Source organism: Chiloscyllium punctatum, chromosome 35, assembly GCF_047496795.1.
Source record: "Chiloscyllium punctatum isolate Juve2018m chromosome 35, sChiPun1.3, whole genome shotgun sequence".
NCBI lineage: Eukaryota > Metazoa > Chordata > Chondrichthyes > Orectolobiformes > Hemiscylliidae > Chiloscyllium > Chiloscyllium punctatum.
This window is the reverse complement of record NC_092773.1, coordinates 20,688,514-20,707,088: the sequence shown is the minus strand read 5'-3', so window position 1 is coordinate 20,707,088 and position 18,575 is coordinate 20,688,514. Positions and strand designations below refer to the sequence as shown.

Genomic DNA, 18,575 nt, shown 5'->3' with positions numbered 1-18,575 from the left:
AAAGGGCCTGCAGAGGGCTCTGCTGATAATTGCACGAGTTCAGAACAAGAGCAAGACACCATTCAGCCTTTGGAGCTGCTCCAACATTCGTGATAATCATGGCTCAACAGCCTTTTTCTGTTTTCCCCATTTTCCTTTAACCCTTTTAATGCCAAGCGCTCTATCCAATTCTTCCTTAAAATCAGACAATGTTTTAGCTGAGACTGCTTTCTGTGGAGACTCACCACTCGCTGGGTGAAGAAATTTCCCCTCATTTCAGGTCCTAAATGGTTTACCCTTGGTTCTGGATTCCCTGGTTATTGGCAATATCCTTTCTGTGGCTAGTCTGTCTAATCCAATGGTATATTGACCTTCATTTGAAGATTTGAATTCCAAAGTGGTGATGTCTCCCTGCAGTTATACAGGGCCTCATGAGAGTGCACCTCGAGTATTGCATGCAGTTTTGGTCTCCCTACGTAAGGTACTACTTGGTATAGAGGGAGTGCATTCTGGATTAGTGGTGCTGGAAGAGCACAGCAGGTCAGGCAGCATCCAAGGAGCAGCGAAATCGACAAGCCTTTTGCCCGAAATGTCGATTTCACTGCTCCTTGGATGCTGCCTGAACTGCTGTGCTCTTCCAGCACCACTAATCCAGAATCTGGTTTCCAGCATCTGCAGTTATTGTTTTTACCTCGTTGATAGAGGGAGTGCAGCAGAGGTACACTGGGCTGATATTGGGACTGTCCTATAATGACAGACTGGTTTGTCTAGATCTGTACTCATTCAAGTTTACAAAGATAAGGGAATCTGATTGCAATATATCAAGTTTTAACATAGTTTAACAGAACATAACACAATAGTATAGTACAGGAACAAGCCTTTTGACCCACCACAACGTTTATACTGATCATGATGCCATTTAAACTATTTTTGCATCAATCTCTATGGTCAGACATTCCGTTCATACTAAAGAATATGGGGAAGGAATTAAGTATCATCACTAAAGATATAGTATGAGTCAAACCAATGGGACTAAAGGCAGAAAAGTCACCTGGCCCTGATGGCTTGCATCCTCAGATCCTAAATGAAGTAGCTGCAGGGAGACTGGATACTTATAATTTTTTCCAAAAAGCCTTGGATTCTGGAAAATTGTAAAACTGCCAATATAACACCCCTAAAAAAAGGGGAGAGGCAAAAAGTGGGTAATGATAATATCTATTGTTGAAACCAATTCGTACATAATAGCAGCACATATGAAAAATCATAATCTAAACAAGTAGAGTTAGCATGGCTTCATGAAAGGGAAATCATATCCACTAATTTATTTGAGTTTTTCAAGTAAATCTCAACAAGAGTGGACAGAGGGGAACATGAAGATGTGTTGTATTAGGACTTCCAACAAACTACCTCACAAAAGCTATGAAAGCTCATGGTGCTGGACATAGAATATTGCCACGTCCAATGAAATTGCTCATGAGCAGGAAACAAATAGAAATAAGCATTTTGTTTCCCCAGATTGATGATCGGTAACCAGTGGGGTTCCACAGCGATCCGTGCTGGGACTGCAATTGTTCCTCATTTATATTCATGACTTGGAGGAAGGAAGTGAATGTATTGTTGCCAAATTTGCAGACGACACAAAAATAAGTGGAAAGGCATGTTGCGTGAGGGATACAAACAGTTTACAGAGATATATCGATTAGGTTATGTAAAATGACAAATGGAGTAGAATATCACTTTGGAAGGAAGAACAGTATTACTTAAATAGAGAAAAAGCTGCAGAACAATACAATATAAAGGACTTTTGGGTGAAACACAAAGCCAGCACACAGGTCCAGCAGATAATCAGGAAGGTTAATGTTGTGTTGGCTCTTATTTCAAGGGGGTTGGAGCATCAGAGTAGCAAAGTCTGAATGCAACTGGTGCTAGTGAAATCACATCTGGAATACTGAGAACAGTTTTGATCCCTTTATTTGAGAAAGATATCATTTCATTGGAGTCAGTTCAGAGAAGTTTCTTGGGGAATTGTCTCATGAGTAAATGCTAAACAGATTGGGACTGTAATCACTTGAGTTTGGAAGAATGAGCTCATTCATGTATCTTATTGATACATGTCAGATCCTTAAGGGGCTTGACAGGCTAAATGCTGAGAGGATATTTCCCCTCGGGGAGAGTCGAGGACAAGAGGACAGCGCCAGTATAAAAGGGTGCCAATTTAAGTCTGCATTGAGGAGGAATGTCTTTTGGGGTTGAGGATCTTTAGTTTGCCACAGAGTTCTGCGGGGCAGTGTCCTTGAGTATATTTAAGGCTGAAAGAAATAGATTCTTAAATAATTGGAGAATCAAGGTTCTGGGGAAAATATAGGAAAGTGGACATGAGGAACGTAAGAATCCTATTGAATGGCAAAATCAGGCCAAAGGGGCCAAATGGCCTCCTCCTGTTCCTATTTCTTTTGATTTCATGGCTGGTCAGACTCTATGCTGGGATGCATCCTCTGGTCTGGGAATCGAAAACTATTGGACATAGTCTCAGGGTGGGGTGGTGGGGCCGGGGGAAGGATAGACCATTGGGACTGAAAAGGAAGATGTCTTCACTCAAAAGGATCAACTTGTGGAATTCTCTCTCTCAGATGACTGCAGAGATGAGGACACTAAATATATTCAAGAAAGATAGAGATGTATATTTTTCATTTTAAAGACAGCAAGGGGTATGGAGACAAAGGAAGAATACAGGATTGAGAAAGAGGATCTACTTCATCATATTAAATGGTGAAGCAGATGCAAAGGGCTGAAACACCTAGTCCTGCTTCTAGTTTCTCTGTTTCATACAACTTGCCATGGAAAGAATCTGGTAAAACAATTAACTTTATGCAGTGACATCCAGAGTCAAGGATCAGGAGAAAGACAGTTCCTTTCAGTTGGAACACCATCACCTTTTGCTGTTCAGGGAGATTGGGAATTCTTTGCAGTACACTGACCTTACAAGTGAATATACCTTGACTGTGTCTCGGTTCGCTTCTCTTTCTTTGTTACCCATAGTTCAGCTGTCACTTTTCCAACCAACTTTTGACCATTTATGAATTCATTTAAATTCCACGAGCTGCAGTGGGAACACTGGAGTCAAGTGCCTCTGGATGCCAAGACAATTCATCAGTTTGATCAATGTTGCTTTGCTTTCACAGGTTCATAGTTGGGGGAATGAATTCTTTCAATGTCGCAACATCTAACAGTGCATGATTTTGGATGCGCCATTTTGACGTGGACAAGGTAAGATTGGTGTTATCTTCTCAGTCGCTTCTTGCAGAGGGGGACAAAAGAAATCTAAAATTGATTTTAGATGAATTGTAGCAGTCATCCTGGCCTAGCCCCTATTCTGTTGAACCTGCAAGCTTCTGAGGCACCAAGTGGGGCCTCTCGGCAACAAGTTTGTGCTGGTTGGTGACAGTCACCATGTGGGACCGGTTCTGGAGTTGCCTGAAATGTTTTTGTGACAGACAATTTACTGCTTCAGAGCCTTAAAATTCTGCTTAAATGAAAAAAAAATGCCCAAAAACTGATTGCACAGTCTGGTGCTGCTATTACAGAGGCTTCATATTTAATTTCTTTTTCCTCTGAGGACTTGAGTTTTGAAGCATTGTGGAAAACTTTATTTCAATCGGAGGCTGAAGGGTGACCTTATAGAGGTTTATAAAATCATGAGGGGACATGGATAAGATAAATAGATGAGGTCTTTTCCCTGGAGTGGGTGAGTCCAGAACTAGAGGGTATAGGTTTAGGGTGACAGGGGAAAGCTGTAAGAGACCTAAGGGGCAAATATTTCACTCAGAGGGTGGTACGTGTATGGAATGAGCTGCCAGAGGAAGGATAGTACAATTGCAACATTTAAAAAGGCATCTGGGTTTGGAAGGATATGGGGCTGGGTGCTGGCAAGTGGGACTAGATTGGGTTGGGATATCTGGGTGGCATGGACGAGTTGGAGTGAAGGGGTGTGATTCCATGCTGTACATCTCTATGACTAGGACTCTACTCTCTTGTCAAATAAAATCAAAAATTCTCTCATTCAGGGATGTACAGTTTTTCCAGACAAGAAATATTCAAAGAAACTCATTCCACTTCGTTCAAACATCCCTGTGGTCATGTTGGGATTGTGTATTGAAGGAGCACGGTTTAGACTTCAAATGAGAAATGACTCGAATAATCCAGAGACATTTCCACTCTGAAACCATCTCTTCCCATTTATCCAATTCAGTTTCAGAAGATGAATCTATTCAAAAAAATTGCATTCCAATTAACAACTGGCTGTTTCTTCATCTTGTTCCTGGTTCTTCTGCCACCAAAAATACCTTCTCCTCAGTTCGACTACCAAAGCCATGTTTGATTTTGATCACTTCTATCAAATCTCCTCTGAGCAATCCTCAGATTCTCCAAATAATTGAAGACCCTTCACCTGACACCATTCTAATTAATGTCGTCTGGATCCTTCCAGACAACCTTGCTAAAATGTGACTTGCAGTCTGAACTTGAGACTCAACTGTAGACCTCCAGTCCTTTGTTTGTTAAGTTTAAACTGCTTGCTCTCAGCTCAAGTCCAATGACTCCACATCCACTTGTGATTTAAAATTCAGTCTTCCTTACGTATCCAGTCATGTTTAATCTTCGTATTCACACCCCATTAATCGAAGTTCGTGAATTTTGTCGTCACAGAGGGCTACAGCACAGAAAAAGGCCCAGTAAACCTGTCTCTCCAGTATGTCCCAGGATGACAATGGTCAAATGAATTCTTGTTCACAATCCTGGAATCAGAAAACTGCAGACAGTGGACTGGGACACACATTTATTTCTGAATTTAGTTCTGCATAGTGCCAACAAAGAAGGTAAAATAACCTTTTCTGTTTGATTCAGGCAAGTTATGTTTAAAAAGACAAAAAAACTTTCAGCTGTGTCACATTTGACAATGCAAGCTGAAAGCCCAGGGAGAAAACACACAAATTAAGATGACACTTTGGTATCCAGTATCACTGCTAGAAGGAGCCACCAGCAGAATTAAAATTTTCTCACAGATGGCACTGGTCACCGACAACTCCAAGTCTGGATTCTCCTTGGGATTTTGGGGCGGAGGGTTGGGGGTGGGGGGGAAGAGGAGGTGCAGTGGGTGTTGCTTGGAGCTAAGCCTGAATTCCACTGAAGCCAGAAGATGCTGATCAGAAATGAGACTCTGATCACAGCCAGCTGAATGCTGTGGAATTTGCACAGTGAGGTTTTAAGCTGGCTGAGTGTAATGAAAATTAAATCATGCAAAAGGAACAATAGAAGAGGGTAGCCATTTTGAAATATAATATTCGACAACTTTGGTGCATCACTCTCTGATTGGCCCAGGTGAAACCTCAGGGGAGATCATACATTGTCCCAGAACCTAAATATCATTGAAATAAGTTTTCAGTGGAATGCCACAGATAGAAACCAGACAAGAAACTGGGAAATGACAAACCACCCATCACTTCAAATCTACTAACTGCACATTCATTCTGCTTGTCCCTCCCTCCCCCATTCCCCTTGGGCTTGCTGAGTATAACTGGAAACAAAGGGCTTCCAAAGTTGTGGCTGTGAGACATGAAAAGTTTTAGTTGGCCAACTCGGGGGCAGGACGATCACTGGCACAGTGCAGTGGTCTCAGGAAATCAAGGAAGATCCTCAGACATGTCATTCAACAGGCTCTGCATCAACTGATGAGAAACATTAGGACACTGATCTCAAATCCAGACCAGCTCCCATTCAACTGCTCTATTTCATCTTAAACAACGCTTCATAATGAAGCAGTCTTTATAAAATCGCAATGCTAAATGTGTTCACACATAGCAAATTAAAATTATTAAAATATCTGCAATTCACATTTCAGTTGTCCCACCGAAGATGTGTGTTCAGCTTGGCCTGAGCGCCCGAATTTAGTTTCCAGCCTTTGTTACCCCTCCCAACATGCCAGGGTTGCTGATAATTCTGGTGCTGCCATGGCGGCTGATTGTTCCACTGCCAGGAATCCGACCGACCGCCCCACCGAGAGGCCTCTGGCTGACCATCCCACTGTGAGGCCTGCAGCTGACCACTCCACCCTGAGGCCTGCGCCTGACCACCCCAACGTGAGGCCTGCGCCTGACCACTCCACCGTGAGGCCTCTGGCTGACCGCCCCACCGTGAAGTCTTGGTTTGACAATTCCTCAAGGCAAGTTCCTGTTCTCCATAATCACGATTGGAAGATAACATTGTTTTCCCATTGTACTGAATGGTTTGGCTCCAAGCACCAGCCCCACGCACTTGTCCCTTGGGATGCTGCACAGGCTGGAAGGGATGAGCAGACTGTCTTGGTGGGCAGGTGAATTGGCTGAACTCACGAAAACCGTTCGGTTTGGGGTATTTCCCTTTAGAAAGTCTGTAATGAACAGTAAATGTATTATTTACAGGTTAACAGAGCAAATAGAAAACTTGCATTTCATATTCTCTGTGGAACAGTGCATAATATGTACCCAGATTTTAAATTAAATGTGACATTTAGACAAGTATCATACTCAGTGGATTGCAAAGACAAGTTACTGTACTCATCTGGATATTTATCTTGTACCAAAAGGATCCCACAAATTGAAAACCAAATGACTAGTTAATCTGTTTTAAGTTGAGGAACAAATATTGGCCAAATCACCAGAACATATACCCTGGCTCCTCTCCTAATAGTACTTGAATTATACAGCATTCCCTCTGATTTTATAGTGCTCCCTCAGTACTGACTCGCCGACAGTCCGGTGCTCCCTCAGTACTGACCCACCAACAGTGCGTCGCTCCCTCCCAGTACTGACTTGCCGACAGTGCGTCGCTCCCTCCCAGTACTGAGCCGCTGACAGTAATCCCTCACCACAACCCTTTTGACGGTTGTGCTGGACAGACAGTCCACAAGGCGAGTTCAAGTCCTACGGTGAACTCTCCCCACACCAGCATTGATGTCCACTTTACAAAAAAACGTTGTCACGAAACAAATAAGGGCTTCTTTTCCCATGAACATTTCAAAGTGCAGGAACTAAACACTGGCAGTGAAGACTGACTGCTGACCTGTTGTTATCTCACTGAATCATGGACATTATTGCTGCTGTGCATGATCCCAGTGTCATTTGCTACTCTCTGGTCAGTAACTTCCAGTGAGCAGGATTTGCAAAGGCTGGATCACAGATTTTTAATCAGTGAATTTAATACAACCTGGGGGTCGAGTATGCAACAAATGGATCCTTAAGGCCTGAGATTCAGAAGTGAACTGGCCTAGTGACCAGGGAAGCTGCAAAATACCAGGGAACTGAAACGACACGGCAACTGCAGCTGGCTTCACCAAAGATTAGTTTGGGGACAGAATTCAGGGGTCCTCCCTGCCGTGAAGCACATTGCTGTTGCAGTGCAGTTGTTAAATTTAGGCTGTTCATCAACAGGCTGCTAACTGTCATTTCTAACTTACTTGTTTCCTTCCACACTGCCAATCCCTTCCATTTTTTCTTCTGTGCCAGCCGACCTGCTTTCCACCTTTGCTGCCCTCTGCCTCTCTCACTTCCTTTTCCCACATGCTGGGATCTCCTCTCAGCCCCTTTCTTCCCCTGCTCGCACCACCCTTCTCCTGAGCTCCTGATAATCACTATTTCAGGGAAGTGAAGCAGCAAAGGTGAAGGCAGTGATGAGTGAAAGGATCAGTGAGCTGGAAGGGGAGGGAGGGAAGTGGGGGAGAGCTGGGGAATTGGGAGACAGTGCGCTGCAAACAGAATACAGCAAGCAGGAATTAAGTTGAAAGAGTGAGTGCTCTAAGTTACGAAGTGTTACTCATTTGCAAAGATGATTCTTGGGCCAGTGAGATTCACAAGTTAGATTCACAAGTCAGGAAGGTAACCCAACCTAATGACATTTTCTTGGGGGAAAAGGAACGGGTGATCTCAAAGGGAATCTGTCTTGCTAAATAGTCATACAGCACAAAGGGAGACTCTTTGGTCCAATGACTCTATGCTGACCATAATCTAAAAACGGCCTGAGCTTGGCTCACATCCCTTCAAACATTGATTCATTTGCTCATCCCAATGTCTTTTAAATGTTGGAACTGTACCGACATCCACCACTTCCTCTCAGATTTCATTCCACACACAAACCACTCTCTGTGTAAATAAGTGACGTTGACAAACCCTTCCCAAACAAAAGAAATTTGTCATCAAACTGATTCTATTTCTGGACCTAGTATGCAAAGGCACAATAAACAGAAAGATACACAAGAGACTGCTGTTCCCTCAGAGGTTAGACACTCCCCTTGATCGCACATGTGTCGTCTCAAATACCGCCTTACAAGAGGCACAACAGAGAATAATGAACCAGGCAGGGCAGCAGAGAGACCATCACCCTTGTGAAGACCTCAGCCAGACAGTCATGCAACAGATTCAAAACTGAAGCTCAAGGGAAGCAACAAGTTTGGCACCCAGTACCATTCCAAAGCTGGACACCAAGTCTAACCACCCATGCCAGGCAAAGAAAACTAGCTCTCCAATGTACCCCATTTACCCTCACACTTCAACCAAAACCTGGAAAACAACATTCGGTACAATGCCAGAATACTATACCTCACAATGGGATCAGATGCGGGCTAGTTGACCCAGCCAATCTCTGCTCTTTTTTATCTGCATTCTCTTTTCTTTAAGCCAGCTGGCTATCCTTTTCTTAAACACAGTAATCTCTGTTCAGTTAGTGAACTTGTTCCAAAGTCATTCAAACATCGAAGTGAAAAGAATTCCTGTTCTGTTCAGGCTTAAACCTCTTCAACTGAATCCTCCCATAGATGTTCCCTGCATTCGAAATCCTTTCACCATTGTGAACTGGGTTCCATCCACTCATTGCTTCATCACTGATCTATCTTGCCCTACAATCTCTGATATGCCAATGACAGTGAAGTCTTTCTTCACCTTTTTGTTTCTTCCTAGCAGATACAACCTCTGAAGCTGTAGTGTTTGTTCACAGCTGCCTCAACATCCTTGCTACAAAGCTCAGTGTAAAAGTACACAAATGGTGATCTGCCTCATAATTTCTGTTCCAGTTCGCAAAACACCTTGTGTGTGAATCATTTTGCTTGATAACTGACCTTGTCCAATTGAGGTGTCGAGGTTCACAAACTTCCAAGTCTCCCAGTTTGTTTGTCTGTCCAGCAAACTGTCAAAAGCCTATATTTCACTTGACTGTTCACCCAGCTCCCAGACATGCGAACTAAACTTTCACACAGGAACTGAAAACAGAAAATAACGCACAAACCCAGCAGGCCTGACACCATCCGTGAAGAAGAACAGCATTTCATGTCTGACTGACGGAGTGTGCTCTGAAATGTAACAAGCTTGAAGTGTAGCAGAGGGGGCAAGGGGAAGGAAGGAGTGTGATAAGGAGAGGGAGGGAGAGATTAAGTGATAAAAGGGGCAATGGTCTAACTCGAAGTGATGGCATAAGTGGAGAAACAAAATGGTTGATAACAAGTGAATGGGAGGAGGAGAATTATCATTGACAGTTTAACTGTTCAAAAATACTGTCAAGAATTTGTTCTCAGTCCCTCTTGACAGTTTGAGGATTTCACACATACCAGATCATACATCACCTTTAAGCAAGGTAAGTGAGCTCACTCTCTACACTCACCTCTCTTGTTGCTTGAATTTGGGTTGTTGGATGTGAGATTCCTTCTGCTTTCCACCCCGTGCGCCAATTCCTTTGTTGCTGCACAGCAGACACACAGAAGAAGGTAAAGTCAAAACATTGTCTTTATTCAATTTTATTGTGCAATAAGACAAAGAACCTTACTTAAATCCCCAAACTCCATGCAGGAAGTATTTTGGCATTCTAGAATAAACTTCAATTGATATTCCCAGAGTAATAAGCAAAAACTGAGTGAAAGAGAGAGATGTCCAGAAACCCTATTATCATTCTGTCACTGTCCTTGCAGAGCTTCAATATTGCCAATGGACCAGGAACAGACCAAATACTGTTTAGTCAGCTTCCCATTTACGAAGGCCCTGATTCAGTGGAACTTACCTCTGGCATGGCCCCTGCAGAAGATCCTGTATATAATTCTGTCTTTCTATTTGGTATCCTCGCGATTGATTGAACACTGCATGAAAACAACCAAAGGTGAACGGATTTTTAAACTGCTCATCAGCCCAACAGTCAGGTAGTGAAACCCAACAACTTACAATTGATTGCATTGTGAGGCTCCATCCCATCCACATCGATCAAGTACCTTAAACAAATCAGAAAGAGGAATCAGTGAAAGAACTGTGAATGAGAGCATTTCCAGTCATCGGTGGATCAGAACTGAGCAAACACTGATGTCAGGGAGCGCAGTACTCAGCAAGTGCTGCAGTGGTCCAGCAGCAACAGTGAAGGACTGCCACACTACCAGCATGGATCTGTATGAAAGGAGCACAGCATTATTCGCGAGGCAGCAATGAAGGATGCTGCACTGTCACAAGGCTGTAGTGAAGGAATGCTCACACTCGGAGGGAGCATGTCGCAGCCTGACCGTTATTTGAGGCAATACCATACATGCCAGTGCCAGCGACGCAGCGCAGTGTCGGACCGCCAATGCTGGACACCCAATAGGCAGCTCCGTCAATTTAAGAACATCAGTAATTCATTCTACAAAAGCAAATCACAAAGAGATAGTTGCCAGAATTGTTCGACTTGCACTTTGCTCACTGACGTGGTTATTCATACACCCAACAACATACCTGCAAATGAGATAGCCAGTTCTGTTAACTCCATGAGTGCAATGAACTCCAACCAGTTTATCTGCAAGTAGACGCACACAGAGAAAGGTTAAATACAGAGGGTGATCCCAAGTCCAGTACCTGTTGCAGGAGTGCATGATGTGACGATGCTGCTCCTTTTTAACAAGGTTGTGTCGTCATTGGTCTTTTCTCAAAGAGATCATAAAAGACACAGACTCTGAAATGGCTGGGTCTGGATGAGATTACAGCCAGTTTGATTACAACGAACAGATACTGCCTCAGGCAAAAGATTTCCAAGTTTGTAAAAAAACCATTTGTACATAGAAAGGGGAGTGGCCAGTACTCCCAGATCAGCTTTTCTCTGGTTTGGTTTGTTTTTAGCGCAGTAGTGTTCTGAAGCTGCTGAACCCAAAGAAGCAGGGCCCACATTGGCCCCCTCTCTCTGACTTCTCTCCTGTAAGACCGTGTGTTTGATTTTACCTTTTGTGCCAAGGGATGTTTATGAAGATTGTTGCAAGTATTTGGAATAGCATCATTAACTTGGGATTATATGTTGGGTTTTTGGACAGGTAAAGTTATTCTGTATTCGGTTCTCTTTTGTTTGTTTCATTCGGTGACATTGTAAATTCATTCTGTTCTGATTAAAACCAAGTGGTTTAACCAGCTGCAACTCTCCTGGAATATCCGTGTTACACCTGCTTAAAACAACGAGCAAAGTTAGAGTCTGGGGCACTTTTTTGAAATATTCTGAGGGAGTCTGGCCAGGTCCATAACAAATGGGCACAGCCAGACACTGGACATGACAAAATTGTAGTGTCGGGAGGGTCAGTACTGAGGGAGTGCCGCACTGTCGGAAGGTCAGTGCTGAGGGAGTGCTGCACTGTCGGACGGTCAGTACTGACAGCATGCCGCACTACCCAAGGGCAAGTCCTAAGAGTGCAGCACTGTCAAGAGTCACTACTGAGGGAGCACCACACTTTTGGAAGGTCTGTCTGCCCTCTTGAGGGAGATCCTTCAAAGTATTTGAAGAAGATCAATGGAGTTCTCCTCGGTGGCGTGGACATAAATTCTACTTCAACCAACACCATTTCAAGACAGGATTGTCTGCGTGTTCTCCCACTGCTGTCTGAATATTTGCTGACACAAGTGCTGAGGTTACAACAATTACTAGATCGGAAATCAAAAGGACTTCATTTGCTCAAAAAACATTTTACAAAGTCCAAAAAGGTATCCAGATTCCCTCACGGGACAGGAAGCAGACAACAAAAGCAACACAACAACACACAAAACACCCAAAAGGAGAAATCACTGACTTCAGCCACACAACTCAGTCTCAGGACCCACAAGATAAAGCACTGCTTGATCCCAGCTACCCCAGTCACCAGCTTATCGTGGGCGAGTGACGGCGGAGCTGGGCTGGCAAGCTTACCGTTATCCTTGTTATCTGACAGGAAGTTTTGGACAGCTTGTTTAAATGTCAAGATGGTTTTTGCAGTTGGCACTTCATGACCAGCAGTGAAAATTTTCTTGTAGACCAAACCTTCTGGCAGCTCCTACAACCAGAGAATATTATACTGAAAATGAGCTGGCATAGTACCAAGAAAACATAGATTCACATCTGTTAACCCTTCAGGATCATCACTCATGTCTTTGCAATTTCACCCACTGTGCAACCCTGTCCTGACCTTTATTAACATGGATCTCAGAGCTCCCTGTGGGCACGACCCATGTTTCAAAATTCTTACAGCCTCCAATACACATTCTGCTCAGTGTACTTGGCACACCCTGCATTCTGAGGTTCACCAATCTCTGATTCTCTTGCACATCAGTAGCACAGTAAGCATTGCCCATTGCAGGTTTACCCACCATGCAGAAATTGGGAATTGCATTTCTGGAGAAGTAAACCCAAAGTGTTCCCATGAGTAAGATGCCTTTGAGCAGAATCCCTCAATGGTAGTGCTTAATGGCAATTGCCATGAACTTCAACAGTTTGCAGAAACCCTGTATACAAAATCATAACAGTGTCCACTGAGCTCCCCAGGCCCGCCCAGCGAATGGTTAATAGTCGAGGCACTGTCATCGTTACCTGAGGATCATAGTAACGCTTTGTAAAGGTAAGGTCAATGATTTTTCCCAATTCCTCCCTCTGCTCTTTGATCTGTCTGAAGAGGTCAGTCGGTGAGAAAAACTCACAAGGTTGCAGGTGCCTTTCGAATATCTGAAACAGAAGTATATTAAGGTGGTAGAGGTTCATGACCAGTACAAAGCCATTTCCATTTTGTGTCTTTCAGAAGAGGCAGGCATCACTGTCCAGACCAGTATTAATGCCAAATTGACTTTAAGGTGGTGATGGTGAGCTGCTGCAGTTAGAGGTACACATATAATGAACAAATAGGAGAAGTGGGCCACTCAGCTCAAACTATTCACGATGGCTGGTCTAACTGTGGCCTCCACTTCACTGTCTGAGCCCCACAATCCTTGACTCCCTTACTGATCAAAAATCTGTCAAACTCAACCCTGAATATATCTAATTACCCCCGGACAGCAGTGGAGCTGAGGTTAAGAATTCCAAGGATGAACAACACTCAGAAAATACTCTTCATCACATCAGTTTTAAAAGGAGGCCCCCAGCTTTTAGCTGGTTAATCGGCTAGTTAGCCTGATTTCTGTTGTCGTGAAGACTTTAGAGCCCATTATTGAGGTCGAATTAGCGTACTTGGAAGAGTGTGGTAAAATAGGGTTGAGTCAGTGTAGCTTTACCATAAGACACAGGAGCAGAAATTAGGCCATTCAGCCCGTCGGATCTACTCCGTCATTCAAGGGCAGAATGGCCTACTCCTGCACCTATTATCTATTGTCAATCATGGCTGATAAGTTTCTCAACTCCCATTCTTCCAGTTTCTCCCCGTAACCCTTGATCCACTGGATACTCTCGAACCTGTCTATCCCAGTCTCAAATATACTCAATTACCTGGCCTCCATAGCTTTCAGTGGCAATGAATTCCATCGATAGACTACTCTCTGGCTGAAGAAGTTTCTCCTTATCCCCATTCTAAAAGGTCGTCATTTACTCGAGATCTGTCCAGGCCATTCAGTATTGTGTGCATTTCAATCAGATCCACCCCATCCCCCGGCATTCTTCTGCAATTTGTCATGTATAAATCCAGAGTCCTCAAATGTTCCTCGTACGTTAAGCTTTTCATTCCTGGGACCATTCTTGTGAACCTCCTCTGAACATGCTCCAGAGCCAGGACATCCCTCCTGACCAGAGCCTGAGAAGTACACCCCTGCTTTTATATTCAAGTCCTCTCAAAATAAATGCCATCAATGTATTTGCCTCCCTAACTACTCACTCAACCTGCAAATTTACCTTGAGAATATCCTGGACTTGAACTCCCAAGTCACTTTGCACTTCAGACTTCTGAATTTCATCCCCATTTTAAAAAGTCAATGCCTCCATTCTTCCTAAAGTGCAGCATCCTCACCTCCTCAAGGCAATCTGTCCCTCTCCCTATCTTTATATTGTCTTCAAACTTAGCCAGAATGCCTTCAGTTCCTTCAACTAGATTGTTAATGTACAAAGTGAAAAGTCATGGTCCCAACAGTGAGCCTTGCAGAACACCACTTGTCACCAGCTGCCAACCCTTTTATCCCCACTTTCTGCCAGACAGCCAAGCTTCTATTTATGCTGGCACCTTGCCTCCAGCACCACGAGCCCTTATCTTACTCAGTAGCTTCCTTGTCAAGTTAATGTGTAAACTCAGTTGTTCATTAGAAAAGCAACTGCAATGTTAGCATTCTTTTCAAGAAGGCTGAAATATAAGGATGTACTGCTTTGCTCGCATTATCTTCCATTCGCAAACTTTTCCTCAGTCAAACTGTTGAAATTCCTTCGCAAATGATATGTTCCTCACAACTTCCTTTCCCACCTAACTCTGTGTAATTAGCAAATGAGGTTACAAGACATTAAGACAGCTTATAATTAGTTGATGCCTGGCAATGTTCACTATGTTCATATGCTGAATATTTCGTGTTAGCTGGCCAATTGTCGATACATGCTAAAATGTCCACCAGAACACGATGAGCACTTATGTTCAATAGTAATCTTTTGGTGGAACAGTACTGAATCCCTTGTCCAAATTAACATGAAATATGTACAGGTTCGACTTTATCCATCTTGCTTGTTTGATCCTCAACAAACTCTGAAACTTGTTAAATACAATTTCCCTTTCATAAGGCTCTGCTTGAATGAATTATGATTTTCTAACATACTGCTAACATGTCTTTTAAACACAATAATATTCCCAAATTCCTTGTCCTGTCTGACTTTGACACGTTAGAAACTTAGAGAAATCATTGAGCCCCTCAGCCTGTTCTGCCATTCAACGAAATCAATGGCTGAGTTATTATCTAACTCCACATTTTACACATATTAATTGCTATGGGGACAAAGATATCTTTCAAGCTCAGGTTTAACGTGAACAACCGATCTGGTATCAATTGTTATTCGTGGAAGAGAGTACCAAACCTCCATTATCTTCAGTGAGTACTAAACTTGAATGATTTCATTACAGGCAGGTATGCCTCACATTTGTAAGATTGCACCCCTTCAGTGTACAACACCCCGAACTTAATGCCCATTGACCTACTCTATCTGCAACTTTGGGCAATCTCAATCAAATCACCCACCCGCTAACTTTTCAAGTTCCAAGAAATGCAACTTCGGTTTGTGCAATCTTTGGCAGCATGGTGGCTCAGTGACCATCCGAATGGAGTTTGCACATCCTTCCCCCGTGTCTGTGTGGGTTTTCTCTGGGTGCTCCAGTTTCCTCCCACAGTCCAAAGATGTGCAGTTCGGGTGAGTTGGCCATGGAAAACATAGGATTATAGGTTTAAGGTCAGGGGTTGGACTGGGTGGGATGCTCCTCACAAAGTCAGTATGGACTTGATGGGATGAATGACCAGCTGACACACAGGAGGGATCGTATGATTCTGCGATTCTCTTCCTCTGGGTGAATGAAAACAGTGTGCCTTCCGAAGGTGTGGAGTTGTCAGGTGTAGTCTAACTAGTTTTGTCTAACCAGACTAAAGAGAGTCACACAGAGAAACCTGAGTTGAAAAGTGTGGTGCTGGAAAAGCGCAGCAGGCCAGGCAGCATCCGAGGAGCAGGAGAATCGTCGTTTCGGGCATAAGCCCTTCTTCAGAGTGTTGGGCCTGTGGAATTCATTGCCGCAGAATGCAGTGGAGGCCGGGACGCTAAATGTCTTCAAGGCAGAAATTGATAAATTCTTGATGTCACGAGGAATTAAGGGCTACGGGGAGAATGCGGGTAAGTGGAGTTGAAATGCCAATCAGCCATGATTGAATGGTGGAGTGGACTCGATGGGCCGAATGGCCTTACTTCTGCTCCTATGACTTATGGTCTTCAGGAATGGGGCCGGTGTGCCAAGCGAGCTGAGATAAAAAGGTGGGGGGGAGGGGGAGGGGCGCTGGGAATGCGATAGGTGGAAGGAGGTGAGGGTGAGGGTGATAGGCCGGAGAGGGGATGGGGGCAGAGAGGTCGGGAAGAAGATTGCAGGTCAAGAGGGGGGTGCTGAATCCGGGGGTTGGGACTGAGATAAGGTGGGGGGGGGGGGGAGAGGGGGACTGAGATAAGGTGGGGGGGCTGGGGGGGCGGGGGGGGAGGGGGACTGAGATAATGTGGGGGGGGGTGGGGTGGGGGGGGGTGGGGGGGGGTGGGGTGGGGGGGGGGTGGGGGGGGTGGGGTGGGGGGTTGGTGGGGGGGGGTGGGGTGGGGGGGGTGGGGTGGGGGGTTGGTGGGGGGGGGTGGGGTGGGGTGGGGGGGGGTTGGGGGGGGGGAGGGGGACTGAGATAAGGTGGGGGGGGGAGGGGGACTGAGATAAGGTGGGGGGGGGGGGGAGGGGGACTGAGATAAGGTGGGGGGGGGAGGGGGACTGAGAAAGCTGGAGAAATCTACATTCATCCCTTGTGGTTGGAGGGTTCTTAGGCAGAGAAACCTGTCAGGCTTTGTGATGATCTTCTGTACCTTGTTCAGAGGGACTTTAAAGGCGATGAATCTTGTCCCCGGGAGCCGGCGTCCCACAGCAGAGTATTTCTGCCATCTGCGGAGAGAGAAGAGGAGACATTAGACAGAGGGAGGCAGCAACAGGAAAGGAGAGCTTCAGGGGAAAGGACATGGAACAGACTGAAAACCGAGCATCCCCACCAGGAGGGAGAGGCTCAGTCCCGGACAAGACCATGACCACGGGGTTGTGAAAGGCCTGACCTGTCCGGGATCTTGTTTTTGCTCATGGTTTGACTCCGGTCAGCACTGCTCCGGCCGCTGTGGTCCCTCCGGCCGAGCCAAGTGACACTCTCCACCGACACACACAGGCCGGGAAGCCGGCGCCAGCACAGGGCCATTGCGCAGGCGCGCATTGCACCGGTGGTTGACGGGAGATGGAGATGGAGGGGAACACAAGGCTGGGGGAGAGGGGGAGAGGAACACAAGGCTGGGGGAGAGTGGGGGGGAACACAAGGCTGGGGGAGAGGGGGGGGAACACAAGGCTGGGGGAGAGGGGGGGGAACACAAGGCTGGGGGAGAGGGGGGGGGGAACACAAGGCTGGGGGAGAGGGGGGGGGAACACAAGGCTGGGGGAGAGGGGGGGGGGAACACAAGGCTGGGGGAGAGGGGGAGGGGAACACAAGGCTGGGGGAGAGGGGGGGGGAACACAAGGCTGGGGGAGAGGGGGAGAGGAACACAAGGCTGGGGGAGAGTGGGGGGGAACACAAGGCTGGGGGAGAGTGGGGGGGAACACAAGGCTGGGGGAGAGGGGGGGGAACACAAGGCTGGGGGAGAGGGGGGGGAACACAAGGCTGGGGGAGAGGGGGGGGAACACAAGGCTGGGGGAGAGGGGGGGGGGAACACAAGGCTGGGGGAGAGGGGGGGGGAACACAAGGCTGGGGGAGAGGGGGGGGGAACACAAGGCTGGGGGAGAGGGGGGGGAACACAAGGCTGGGGGAGAGGGGGGGGGAACACAAGGCTGGGGGAGGGGGGGGGAACACAAGGCTGGGGGAGAGGGGGGGGGAACACAAGGCTGGGGGAGGGGGGGGAACACAAGGCTGGGGGAGGGGGGGGGAACACAAGGCTGGGGGGGGGGGGGAACACAAGGCTGGGGGAGGGGGGGGGGGAACACAAGGCTGGGGGAGGGGGGGGGGAACACAAGGCTGGGGGAGGGGGGGGGAACACAAGGCTGGGGGAGAGGGGGGGGGAACACAAGGCTGGGGGAGAGGGGGGGGAACACAAGGCTGGGGGAGAGGGGGGGGGAACACAAGGCTGGGGGAGAGGGGGGGGAACACAAGGCTGGGGGAGAGGGGGGGGGGAACACAAGGCTGGGGGAGAGGGGGGGGGGAACACAAGGCTGGGGGAGAGGGGGGGGAACACAAGGCTGGGGGAGAGGGGGGGGAACACAAGGCTGGGGGAGGGGGGGGAACACGAGGGGGGAGGAACACAAGGCTGGGGGAGAGGGGGGGGAACACAAGGCTGGGGGAGAGGGGGGGGAACACAAGGCTGGGGGAGAGGGGGGGGGAACACAAGGCTGGGGGAGAGGGGGGGGGAACACAAGGCTGGGGGAGAGGGGGAGGGGAACACAAGGCTGGGGGAGAGGGGGGGGGAACACAAGGCTGGGGGAGAGGGGGGGAACACAAGGCTGGGGGGGAGAGGGGGGGGGAACACAAGGCTGAGGGGGGGGAACACAAGGCTGAGGGGGGGGAACACAAGGCTGGGGGAGAGGGGGGGGGGAACACAAGGCTGGGGGGGGAGGGGGG

At 46.8% G+C, this 18,575-nt stretch overlaps 1 protein-coding gene and 1 long non-coding RNA gene across 2 annotated transcripts in view; one reads left to right on the top strand and one right to left on the bottom strand.

The window, feature by feature from the left end:
• The window catches only part of LOC140459747 (uncharacterized), a 126,419-nt gene extending 122,996 nt beyond the window's left edge, over positions 1-3,423 (top strand). Inside the window, exon 3 of the long non-coding RNA XR_011953858.1 lies at positions 3,162-3,423. This is a non-coding gene — a long non-coding RNA (uncharacterized lncRNA). The remainder of the gene's footprint in view (positions 1-3,161) is intronic.
• A 1,373-nt stretch (positions 3,424-4,796) lies between these two features.
• Positions 4,797-17,177, bottom strand: LOC140459746 (RNA/RNP complex-1-interacting phosphatase-like). The gene is made up of 9 exons (XM_072554234.1): positions 17,035-17,177; positions 16,795-16,870; positions 12,835-12,966; positions 12,178-12,301; positions 10,749-10,809; positions 10,212-10,258; positions 10,054-10,129; positions 9,661-9,738; positions 4,797-6,403 (listed from the first exon to the last, which is right to left on the bottom strand). Exons 1-9 carry the CDS (start codon positions 17,169-17,171, stop codon positions 5,872-5,874), a joined length of 1,263 nt encoding a protein of 420 aa, XP_072410335.1. The 5' UTR covers positions 17,172-17,177; the 3' UTR covers positions 4,797-5,871.
• Between the last annotated feature and the right edge of the window lie 1,398 nt (positions 17,178-18,575).